At 43.2% G+C, this 12,149-nt stretch overlaps 1 protein-coding gene across 11 annotated transcripts in view; it reads left to right on the top strand.

The window, feature by feature from the left end:
• The window catches only part of RIN2 (Ras and Rab interactor 2), a 224,515-nt gene that overhangs the window by 208,567 nt on the left and 3,799 nt on the right, over window positions 1–12,149 (top strand). For all 11 annotated transcript variants that reach the window (XM_058684762.1, XM_058684763.1, XM_058684765.1 and 8 more), the window contains 3 exons: window positions 3,572–3,877; window positions 5,715–5,846; window positions 10,648–10,811. In XM_058684762.1, coding sequence (XP_058540745.1) covers window positions 3,572–3,877; window positions 5,715–5,846; window positions 10,648–10,811 — 602 coding nt within the window. The remainder of the gene's footprint in view (window positions 1–3,571; window positions 3,878–5,714; window positions 5,847–10,647; window positions 10,812–12,149) is intronic.

Here is a 12,149-nt window from a genome sequence, read left to right as displayed (position 1 = left end):
TAATGGTATTTCTGCTGTTGTCCCCCAGGAACAGCACAGAATCTTGTGTAGATGATTCATGTTAATGCTCTGCCTCAGAGATGACCAGGCTCACCCTGAAGTTAGAAGTTGCCCTTGGGGTTCAAGGTGAAAATCTCAGGCTGGTCTCCAGTTGTTTTCCATTGGCTTGACTTAAACATGGTTACTGTAACTTACATTCATAAAATGTGTAAATCTTACATGCTCAGCTCAACAGATTTTCACGTATGAGCTCATACATGTAGTCTCCACCCAGATCCAGAAACAGAACATTTCCATTCCCCCAGAGGGTCCCCCTACAGCTTCATTTATTCCTAGGAGTAATTGCCATCCTGACTTCTGTCATCATAGATGCACTGTGCCTGCTTTTGAACTTTATATAAGTGAAATGTTAAAGGAGATACTGTTTTATGCCTGGCTTCTTTCACACAGCATCATATCTATGAGATTCATCCAGTTGCGTCTGGAGCTGCAGTGTGCTCTTTTTCATGGAGTGAAATCTCCTGTTTCTGAATTCCATTTTCTGGATTCCACTGTATGAATATATCCTGGTCTCCATTCCGTTGGGATGGGCCTTTGGATGGTCTCCAGTTTGAGGCTGTTATGAATCATACCTCTATCCATATTCATGTACCATCCCAATTAATGATTGGCAGGACTTCTGCCCCCATTGGTGACCTCATTCTTTTTTTTTTTTTTTAATTTTTTTTTTTCCAACATTTTTTATTTATTTTTGGGACAGAGAGAGACAGAGCATGAACGGGGGAGGGGCAGAGAGAGAGGGAGACACAGAATCGGAAACAGGCTCCAGGCTCCGAGCCATCAGCCCAGAGCCTGACGCGGGGCTCGAACTCACAGACCGCGAGATCGTGACCTGGCTGAAGTCGGACGCTTAACCGACTGCGCCACCCAGGCGCCCCTTGGTGACCTCATTCTAACAAAGTGGTGGTCACTTATAACCATGAATGGAGCTTGTGTAACCTTTAGACAGAGAGGATTAAACTGGTGAATGTTTATAAAGCACCTTGAACTTTAGAATTAAGAGGCCATTTACTTTGGAAAGCAATGTGATTGTTGAAAACAGTTGTGCAGCCTCAAGCAAGCCATTAGACATCTCCAAATCTCTGCTTCCTCATTTGTAAAATAACATTAGTATTATGCAAAAATAAGAGAGTTGTTGTAAGAATTAGATGAGCTAATAAAATAAAGCACTTAGAGCCTAGCCCAACTGAATGCTTGGTGTCAGTTGCTATTATCGGCTTTTCAATGTAATGGTCATTTAGGGTAAAGTCAAAGATGCTATTAGGTCACACAAGTTTATTAACACAGAATAGCCAATGAAGACCAAGTAATTTGTTTCAATGCCAGATGTCAAGTGAAAATGTTCTGTTTTTCTTCTTACTTTATAAACTCTTTTGTTTCAATCTTGATTCCTATAGATATATAAAGCTCTACATTTAAACAAAGATCTCCTGGGGTGCCTGGGTGGTGCAGTTGGCTAAGCATCCGACTCTTGATCTGAGCTCAGGTCATGATCTCACAGTTTGTGAGTTTGAGCCCCACATCAGGCTGTGCACTGACAGTGCGGAGCCTGTTTGAGATTCTCTCTCCCTCTCTCTGTCCCTCCCCTGCTTGTGCTCTCTCTCTCTCTCTCTCAAAATAAATAAACTTTTTAAAAAAATAAAATAAACAAAGATCTCCTGGATAGGATATGGACTTGGAGGAACAACAACAACAACAAACTTGGGCTAGGGAAGCAGCTCATTAACTTTATCATGAGCTCTAATTCTGTATGGGAAAATTGTTTTTGGTGTTTGTGCATCCGGCCTAGATTTCTAATAATAGGTGATAATTTGGATGCAGTGTGATTTGATCCAGTGTCAGGAATCCCCAACGCCAGAGAGATAATGGTTTCCAATTTCATAAGGAAATTGGGCTTCCAAAATGGAATCACCTTAAAGTCTCATAAATGAAGTCTGGCTACCCAGGTGGCTTTGATGAGAATGTACAAACATTTGAGATTGGAAAACTGATGTTGCAAAAGCAGAGAGTTTATTACTGTATAAATCATCTTTAGGCTGGATCTCCAGATTTATGGTCATTTTACTGTCAGCCAAGAAAGCGACTTCATTGGGCAACCATTCAAAGAGGGGGAAAATAACGCCTTCCACACATAATGGTATTTCCAAACTCTGACCAGAAACACATTTCAGCGTTTTTAAAATTTTTATTTTGAAATCATGTCAGACATACAGAAAAGTTGCAAAAATAATGCAAAGAAATCATGTCTACCCTTTACTCTAATACCCTGCACGTTAGCCCCTTGTCACATGTTTGCTCTCCTTTCTCTGCTTACACGCACATGCAGACACACACATACACCCTCCCTTCCCCCGCTGAACCATTTCAGAGTTAGTTGCAGACATGGTGTCCCTTTACCCCTGAATGTTCAGTGCATGTTTCCTAAAAGCAGAGACATCTTGTTACAAAAATACAGTAAAATTAACACAGATTGAGTGTTCACAGTATTACCTAACCTGCAGATTTTATTCAGATCTCATCTGGTGTCCCACCAATGCTCTTTGTAGCAGACAAAGAATTTTTGGTCCAGGGGCGCCTGGGTAGCTCAGTCGGCTGAGTGTCCGACTTCGGCTCGGGTCATGATTCTTGCAGTTGACAAGTTAGAGCCCCGAGTCGGGCTCTGTGCTGACAGCCTGGAGACAGGCCTGGAGCCTACTTCTGATTCTGTGTCTCCCTGCCTCTCCCCCGCTCATGCTCTGTCTCTCTCTGTCTCAAAAATAAAGATAAACACTGAAAATAATTTAAAGAATTTTTGGTCCAGAATTCAATCTAAGATTACACATATATTTAGGTGAATTTATCTCCTCAGGAAATATTTTGAGAAATCTTGAATCTTTCCTTTTATTGTATTGTATTGTATTGTAATTTTATTTTATTTTATTTTTATTTGCGAGAGAGAGCAAGTGGGGGAGAGGGACAGAGGGAACGAGAGAGAATCTTAAGCAGGTTCCATGTTCAGCATGGAGCCTGATGTGGGGCTCGATCCCATGATCCTGGGATCATGACCTGAGCCAAAATCAAGAGTCAGACTCTCAACCAACTGAGCCACTCAAGCGCCCCTTGAATCTTCCCTATTAGCAAATCTGTCCTTTAAAATAACATATTTACTAACCTGTCAACTGGATTATCAGTGGAGGACTGGGTCAAAAGAATGTCTTCTTGAATATTCACCTGTGCTCATGGAGGAGGAGTGTAAAAGTGGTTAAAACAAATATGTTTTGTTGTATTGACTGTCTGCAAAAGGAACTGTAAGACTTTATTAGGGAAGATTCACTTTCCCTGGCTTTACAGAAAACACGTTGGAGTATGGGGGGCGGTAGCACTGCTAAGCTTTGTTGGTGGGCAGGTATGAAGTTATAACTTGTCTGCCCTATAACCAATGCAGAGTTCCAGGTGTCCATTCCGAGAAAGCAGACCTTCCATTTCTTCTTCCTTCAGACAATGGTTACAGTAGCTGCACTTTCTTTGGCAGATGTGGTGCTGGAAAAAGCCATGCACAAGTGCATCTTAAAGCCCCTGAAGGGGCATGTGGAGGCCATGCTGAGGGACTTCCATATGGCCGACGGCTCGTGGAAACAGCTCAAGGAGAATCTGCAGCTTGTGCGGCAGAGGAACCCACAGGAGCTGGGGGTGTTCGCCCCAACCCCTGATTTTGTGGATGTGGAGAAAATCAAAGTCAAATTCATGACTATGCAGAAGATGTATTCGCCGGAAAAGAAAGTCATGCTGCTGTTGAGGGTCTGCAAGCTTATTTACACTGTCATGGAGAACAACTCAGGTGAGGCTACCCGAAGTCCAGGCTTCTTGTACTCCCCACCACGGCCAGTGACGTGGCTGGTGATGTGGCCAGTGACACATCAGGCTTTCTGATTCCCAATTTCTCTTTCTTTCAACCTCTTGATTTCACCAAACAGCCCACAGTATTAGGCTGGTATCTGGCAAATTGGTCACTTGCAATAGATTGGTAACACCAAGAAAAGTAAGCAGTTGAGGAAACAAGATTCTTGTATGATACCAATTTGTTAAAGGTTTAGTTCAAGGCAGTGGATACAGATTCAGTCTCTGGAGACTGAATTCACGTCCTCACTCTGTGAATGAGTTAATTAACTATGGGCTTTGGCTACCTTAATCTACTTCTAAGATGCAGTTTCTATACCTGTCACTGAATATGACCCTGTCCTTCATAAGATGGGGGTTAGATGAGGCAATGCACATGTAGCCCCAAGCATGATGGAAATATTAGCAATTACTTATCATTACATTTAGGCCAATGAGCGTTTGTGTCCATGATCTACATCCAGCATGTGTCAAACATAGAGTATTCAGTAACCATGTGGTTTCATTACAGCTGTTTCATTGGTTCTTCCTTCTTTGCTACAAGTTGACATAATGTAATTGAATTCACAAAAGAATTACATAGTTCGAAAGTAAGCCCTCAGATTTTGTCAGTTTACTTCTTCCAGATGCAGAAGTAACCATATTCATGGCTAGTGACTGGACCCTGCATAGTTCCAGGGCTTCAGTGAGCTTGTTGTAATTCCATGGATGATTATCAACTTTTCCTCTAAGTAAAATTGCTTCATGGAGAAGCAGCAGAGAGAACACACAGGATGTATTAACCACTGCTTGGGTAGATAGGAATGTGTGTGCGCTTTGCACATTGTTGGGAAGAGACATTAAAATGTGAGCCCCTGAGCTGGTCATGATAGCATATGAACATGACCTCTGAAATTTGCAAACATAGTTCACATACAGGAAGTATATTTTCTGTAGTTCAATCACTTATGTAAGTTCAAAAATAGTGTCTTCACAGGATTATGTTCTTCCAAAGCACTGTGTCTCAACCTTAGCACTAATGACATTTAAAATGGATAATTCTCTGTTGTGGGGGTTGCTTCCTGTATGGAGTTCTTCAGCATCCCGGATGTCATTTGCACCCCACCCTCTATTCATGACAATGAAGAATGTCTCCAGACAATGCCAAGTCCCCCTGGGTGGTGTCGGCACAATCACCCTGAGTTGAGACTCTTTTGTAATGAAAAGTAGCAATAAGGACTGCATTTTTTTTTTGCTATATATTAATCATATGTATCTATTCGACATATACTGAATTTTTACATTTAAATAAATTAACTGTGTGCTCATGTTGAATGCAGAGCAAAGCTTGTTCCTGGTCCGAGTTTGGTCCTGTCATTATGTTGATGATTGATTTGCACAGAAAATAACAGGGAACACAGTAGAATTCACAAAGGATTAAACAGAGTAGATACTTAGTAAATGTTTTATAACATTACTTGCTGAAAGTTAAACTGTTTACAGGTACTCTGTTCTATTGTATAACCTGTTGCATATCATGAAAGCATGGAGGAAATCTTTCTTGTTATCCTTGACTCATAGATATTTCATTCTGAAATTGTGCGTTAGGATTGGTCTCTAACATGAGCAGCCAGGAGGGTCACAGGCTGCACAGGATTCCAGAAACACCCACCTCTGTTTATGAATAGCACATTTCCCCAGATGACTCTTAGCTATCTAAAAAAGGCAGTCTGCGTAGGATATGAAAGAAAGAAGTGTTGGTAAAAATATTCCCATCTTCCCCTTTCTTCTGATTCCAGGGAGGATGTATGGAGCTGATGACTTTTTGCCAGTCCTGACCTACGTCATAGCTCAGTGTGACATGTTGGAACTGGACACTGAAATTGAGTACATGATGGAGCTCTTAGACCCATCACTGTTACATGGAGAAGGTAACAATTGCTTGAAGATATGGGAGGAAATGGGGTTCTTTTTTCAGTTTTGTTTTCATGTTTTTCTTGAGGTGAAATTCACATAACATTAGATTAGCTGTTTTAAAATTTTTTAATGTGTTTTTTTTTTTTTTTTGAGCGAGAGAGAGAGACAGACAGACAGACAGACAGAGTGTGAGCAGGGGAGGGGCAGAGAGAGAGGGAGACACAGAGTCCCAAGCAGGATCCAGGCTCCAGGCTCCAAGGTGTCAACACAGTGCCTGCCTTGGGGCTTGAACCCACGAACTGCGAGATCATGACCTGAGCCAAAGTTGGATTCTTAACCGATTGAGCCACCCAGGTGCCACAGATTAGCTGTTTTATGAATGGTTCATCAGCATTTAGTACCTTCACAGTCTTGTGCCATCTACCACCACTATTTAGCCCCAAACGTTTTTTATCACCCCAAGATAAAACCCCATACACACTTGGCAGTCACGTGAGAGCTTTTTTGCATTCTTAAGGGTTAAGTATAGTTTTAATTTCTTTGTTGATTTAAAAGAATGTGCTAACTTTTTCCTGATTAGAATAGTAATGCATATTCATTGTAGAAAATATGGAAAAGTCAGAAAACCACTAAAAATGTAACCCGGCCATAATTATACTTTGCCGAGATTGGTTAATTGCAATTAAAAAAAAAATCATTCAATAGGAAAAGATGCCATTTTTAAAAAGAAGTAGTTTCCTTGAGGAAGAAGGAAGGTATAAACTTTTGTCAGGGAATATTTTCACCACCAGAAAAATATCCTGCTGTTCTATCAGCAAGGCGGATGAAGGCTGGCCTTTTGTTTTTCATCTTTTTAAAAAATTTTGTTCTCAAGATGAAAACAGCATTGATTTTATTTTCTCTATAACGAATTATATTGGCACATTGTTAGCATAAAATGCAGTGGAGTAAAACTGGGCAGTTTGCTTTCAACTTACCTTGTCAGTTCATTCTCTTTCTTGCGACTGCCCGACCCCAACATGTCTTCGCAGAAATTCCTTCTCCTTACACATCAGTTAGGTATTTTATCCTGGAAATAATTGGGATGTTTGTCATTGTGGTGCCCAGCCTTGAAGGGCAGAAATAACTGGGACTCTTATGTGAGTTCGTTTTTTTAAAGGAGAATAAATCAGGGCCTGTGCATTGTGAATCCCATTAATCCATTTCCATGTGTCCCAGTGAGAGTCCAGATAGACCCTGAGTAGTGAATTGTTGCACAGAATTTTTTTAAGTCTTTTCTCCACTGAGTTTTAGTCTGGCCTTCAGTAGGAAGGTCCATGTGCTGATAGGATTCTGCAGGGAATGTGTCATACTGGCATTTGCAGAGTGTCTGTCCTCCCTGAAAAGAAAGCCAAGGTGTACCTCATACCTCGGGGTACACTTTCCCACCCCTCGAGGGATAGTGCTGACTCAGGATTAGTGATGGACATCTTTTCATCCTGTCCCCACACCCCAGAGAGGTATGAATGAGCCCCTTTCATCCCTTTCAAATTTTTTTTTTTAACGTTTATTTATTTTTGAGACAGAGAGAGACAGAGCACGAACGGGGGAGGGTCAGAGAGAGACGGAGACACAGAATCTGAAACAGGCTCCAGGCTCTGAGCAGTCAGCCCAGAGCCCAACGTGGGGCTCGAACTCACGGACCGCAAGATTGTGACCTGAGCTGAAGTCGGACGCTTAACCGACTGAGCCACCCAGGCGCCCCTCCTTTCATCCCTTTCAACCTCTCCCTCATTTACCCCGCCCCACACCCCCCCACACACTAATATTCACTACCCTGCAACCAGACATCCCATGATGAGCCACCAAGATCCCGCCTGAAACTTTCCTCATTTGCTCTGCCCTTGGATTTAACGGGAGAGGGGAAAGTGTGTGGTTTTGTCCGAGGACCAACAGGAGCACACATTAGTCTCCATGCCCTGCTTTCTTTTCTTCTCTGCATTATCATTATAATTTCATAGATATCTGAGCTTTCTTCTAGTTTTAGTTGTTTTGAGCTCTGATCCTGCTTAATTCTAGAAATGACTATGTCAGACTCTTGGGGCTTTTAGGGAAAGGGCATGCCAGTCCCTCTCAGAAAATTACCATTCTGTTGCTGACAATGTATACTTAGGACAAACATATGCTTACATCGTGTGGCCTGGGGATTGAGACAGCCACTTCCTGCCACCTTTCCCAGTGTTTCCCCAGAGCAAGGCACTGCCCTGGGCACCGTGTTGGTGACAGATGGGCAGGTGGCTATCCTCACCTCCAGGAATCATACGTCAGAGAAAGCCAAGGATCCAGATAAAGTATAGGGCAACTGGTGAGCTTGTACTTAAACTAGAGCCTGCCTCTGGTTAGCTGTCTCGGGCTTGTTGGCTTCTTTCCTTGGGAAAGCAGGCTGGCCCAGTCGGGTTGGCTGTGGGTACAGACCAGGCCTACACAGCAGTGAGCTGAAGCTTTGCAGACTGAGGGGAAGACATACCTTACCAATCCAGCCCTCTGTGGCCTGCCCAAAGCCCTCTTTGGTTTTGGGGGCAGCATCCCACAACTCTTTTCTGCTGTTTAAGCAGGTAGTTTCATTTACAGAAAAGGCGTCATAGAATCCCTCTTGAGTGCACAGCTCTTGTGGCAAAGTTATAGTTTTGCTGAAATGTAACCCTTTCTCTAATTGCATCCACATGTTTCAAAGTGTGGTCAACTTGGTGCTTCCAGCATTTTGACTTTTCTCCTCAGCGCCCTGAACATTTCAGAGCTGCGGAGTCTAAAATATGACATCCAAAGGAAAACCCCTCCCTCCCAAATTTGCCTAAAACTGTGCCTCCAAGTCCCAGCTCCAGTACTGACACCTCCACACAGCCTTTCTTGAATGCTTAAGTCCCTGCTGATTGCTGTTGAAATCCTCTGTGCGGCATTTGAATTCTGTACCACCGAGTTTCACACGCAGCCATGTGCTCATTTGTTCATGGGGAAAATGTTTAGTAAAAATCAGCTACTCAGAACTCTGTGCCAACATGTGGGAGATTCCATAGGGAATTTAAACTCAGGTGGTGGGGCCCTAAGCAAAAATCCTGTTGTGTGCATAGAACCTGTATTACCCAGAGGGGGCTAGATGATGCTACAGTGAAACATAACCCCCCATATCTCGGTCAGTGACCTGAAAACCACAAAGGTGTATTTCTTTGTAAGTTACATGTCCAATGCAGTTTGCAGGGGACTGTGCTCCTTTCTCAGATGGTGGACCAGCTGCCATTTCGAATGTTGTCACTTGTTGACCAGAGAGAGAGTTCTTCAGACACCCTGACTTTGGACCATGAACAAAACTCATTTGACCACAACTAACTTCTAGTCCTGCATGAATAAACCTGCCAATACCTGTTTTCTTTAATAAATTCATAAACTTCTATAAAGCAGGGACTCAGATACCATTTCTTACAAATCTAGCCCCCGCTATATACTTCCTTGGGCTCACAGTAGAAATTCAATATTTTGACAAGATTATCTCTCAAGTTAAAATATGCTGTGCCCAGGGGCGCCTGGGTGGTTCAGTTGGTTGGGCATCCAACTTTGGCTCAGGTCATGATCTCACGGTTTGTGAATTCGAGCCCTGCGTCGGGCTCTGTGCTGACAGCTCAGAGCCTGGAGCCTGCTTCAGATTCTGTGTCTCCCCCTCTCTCTGCCCTTCCCCTGCTTATGCTCTGTCTCTCTCTCTCCCTCAATAATGAATAAACGTTAAAAAAAATTTTTTTTTAATGCTATGCCCAGCTAGGGAATTTTTATTTCTTTTTCTTCCCAGTTTTTATTTAAATTCCAGTTAGTTAACATACAGTGTGATATTAGCTTCAAGTATGGGATTTAGTGATTCATCACTGATATGCATCACCCAGTGCTCATCACAAGTGCCCTCCTATTACCCATCCCTAATTACGGAATTTTTATACACATATTGGGCACCCACTAGTTGTCTGCTAGCAAGGAGCTTACAAGTTCCACCAAAAGCACCTAATTCTAGTTTAGGACAAAGCTATGTACCCACTTCTAGGCATCTCACGGTGTTGCAAGTCTTTTAACAGTCCTCAAATGTAAGAAATCATTCGTAAATGCACCATTAAAGAGACATCACTTGCTTTTCCTTGTGAGTTATTTCTTCCTAAGTGTCGTGTTACATTAGTCCCCGAGTAAAAGTAAAAAGGGGAATGAGGAAAGAAAAAGTTACTGTGAAGAATCCGTGTTATCGTGAACATATGTGTAGACTGTACAGTTCTTTCAAAGTGTGTAGTTTACTCAAAATTTAGAAAATACTAATTCCTAAAAGAAAAGCCTAAAAGTAAGTATTGCCAAGAGATGTGTGGACCCCTGGTCGTGAAGTAAATGATTCTGGCTGGGAGTGGTCGACCCCACTAACCCTCATATGTCTCCCTGCCTCCATCAGGACTCAGTGCCCTGACCTTTCCCAGCAAAGCAGTTTCACAATTGCACTGAAATAATTTAGAGATTTTATACGTTTCACCCATTAGAATGGAAATTCCATCAATGAAACCGGGGCGCTGTCAGCCTGGCCCGACGGCGCCCCCTAGCGCCGGCACAGGCCGGGGTCACTCAGTGCATCCATAAGATGAATGCATAAATGGTCGGAGAAAGGTAGGAAGGACGTGTTCTTGGACGCGAGCTTCTGGTCCCACAAGGAAATGCCTATGGAGAAAATAAGAAGCATGACCTCTGATTCCATTGTCCCCACCTGTTATCACTAGAGTATAAACCCCTGGAGAACTCATTCTTTCTGCCCCTTTCCAGGAGGTTATTACTTGACAAGCGCCTATGGGGCACTTTCTCTGATCAAGAATTTCCAAGAAGAACAAGCCGCAAGACTGCTCAGCTCAGAGACCAGGGACACCCTGAGGCAGTGGCACAAACGGAGAACTGCCAACCGGTCCGTCCCCTCGGTGGATGACTTTCAGGTATGTGGCTGGCCGTGGCGACTTGGGGCCATGTGCTGCTTTGCCCTCCAGGGAGGCAGCGCTGGCTCACACTGCCCACACAGCTTGGGGTGCCTGAGGTTCCCCCCTTTGTCAGGTCATCCAGTGGAAAAGGGATATTTTAAACCACCCTCTGACCTTGTTGTTTCGCTTCTCTGTTTTCTTTGAATTAAAAAAATTTACATATATAATATATAATTATTATATATATATATATATATATATATACACAATTATAATTATATATATATATATGATAATAATTATATATGGGTTTGGCCCAAGCTTTGCTGCCCTTTAGAAAACAAAGTCAGATAAAGTGGAGAATTTCCCAGAATATTCAGCATGGATGTGGAGCACCTGAGCAGACAGGACCTGTGCCTCTTGGCACAGGCAGTGGGTACTGTATTTCATCTGGAGACTGGCCTACTGGGAGTAGCGGTGTTAGGCACTACGGTTGACCTGGTGTCCCTGAGAAGAGGGAGAGGTGCAGTGATGTCTTCCCCACTCTCCTTTCTTTTTCTCTCCCCACCACCTCAAAACAGAAGACACCACAGCCTCATTGGCAGCCGGTCGGGGCCAGAGTTTCAGAGTCAGCATCTGAATCCAATCCTGCCCAGATCCCCATCCAGAGTTTTCTGTGGCCATGAGCGGGTGTCCGGAAGTGTGGGGTTCCCAAATTGCTGGTTTCTCGGGGAGGAAAGGCAGCTTAAGGCTGTAGACATCTTTACCCAATACAACACCTCTTGATTTGCTCACAGTCCATGACATGAATAAGTCTGCAACCGTCTTTGAGTAGTATTTTCAAAGTTTCAAACCGGATTCTAAAACCTGTGTTTTGTTTCTGTGTGTCACATGGTGAATTTCCAAGCAGGGTATATTAGTCTCTGTGTCCAGATTCACCTTTCCTGCCTTTTTGTCTTTTCGATGCTCTGAAAATACTCGGAGGTATGTCTGGTTCAAAGTCAGCCCATTGTGGAAAGGCAAGATCAGCAAGTTTTTCTTCAAGATAGCAATATTCTCAGAAATAGGTTCCCAAGTGCACAAATCTAAAAAAAACAAGAATGCCTACTATGTCCCCCTCCCCGACTCCTTTGGGTTGTTGAAGAACTATCCAGTGTTAAGTGATTTAGCATACGCAGGCTCTTGGATACTGTGATATTGGCTGGGTGCTGAGAGGTTTCCAAAGGTCAGTCCTACAGCCTCTGAAGAGGAGAACAGAGGAAATGAGAAAAGCTCATGTTTCCATCTCCCCGCCTGCCACCAGCTCCTCCCTCCATCTGAAGCTTCTAACCCGGAGACCCCCAGATTCTGCAGAGC

The sequence above is a fragment of the Neofelis nebulosa genome, chromosome 9 (assembly GCF_028018385.1).
Source record: "Neofelis nebulosa isolate mNeoNeb1 chromosome 9, mNeoNeb1.pri, whole genome shotgun sequence".
NCBI classification, from domain to species: Eukaryota; Metazoa; Chordata; class Mammalia; order Carnivora; family Felidae; genus Neofelis; species Neofelis nebulosa.
This window is presented reverse-complemented; position numbering and strand designations above follow the sequence as displayed.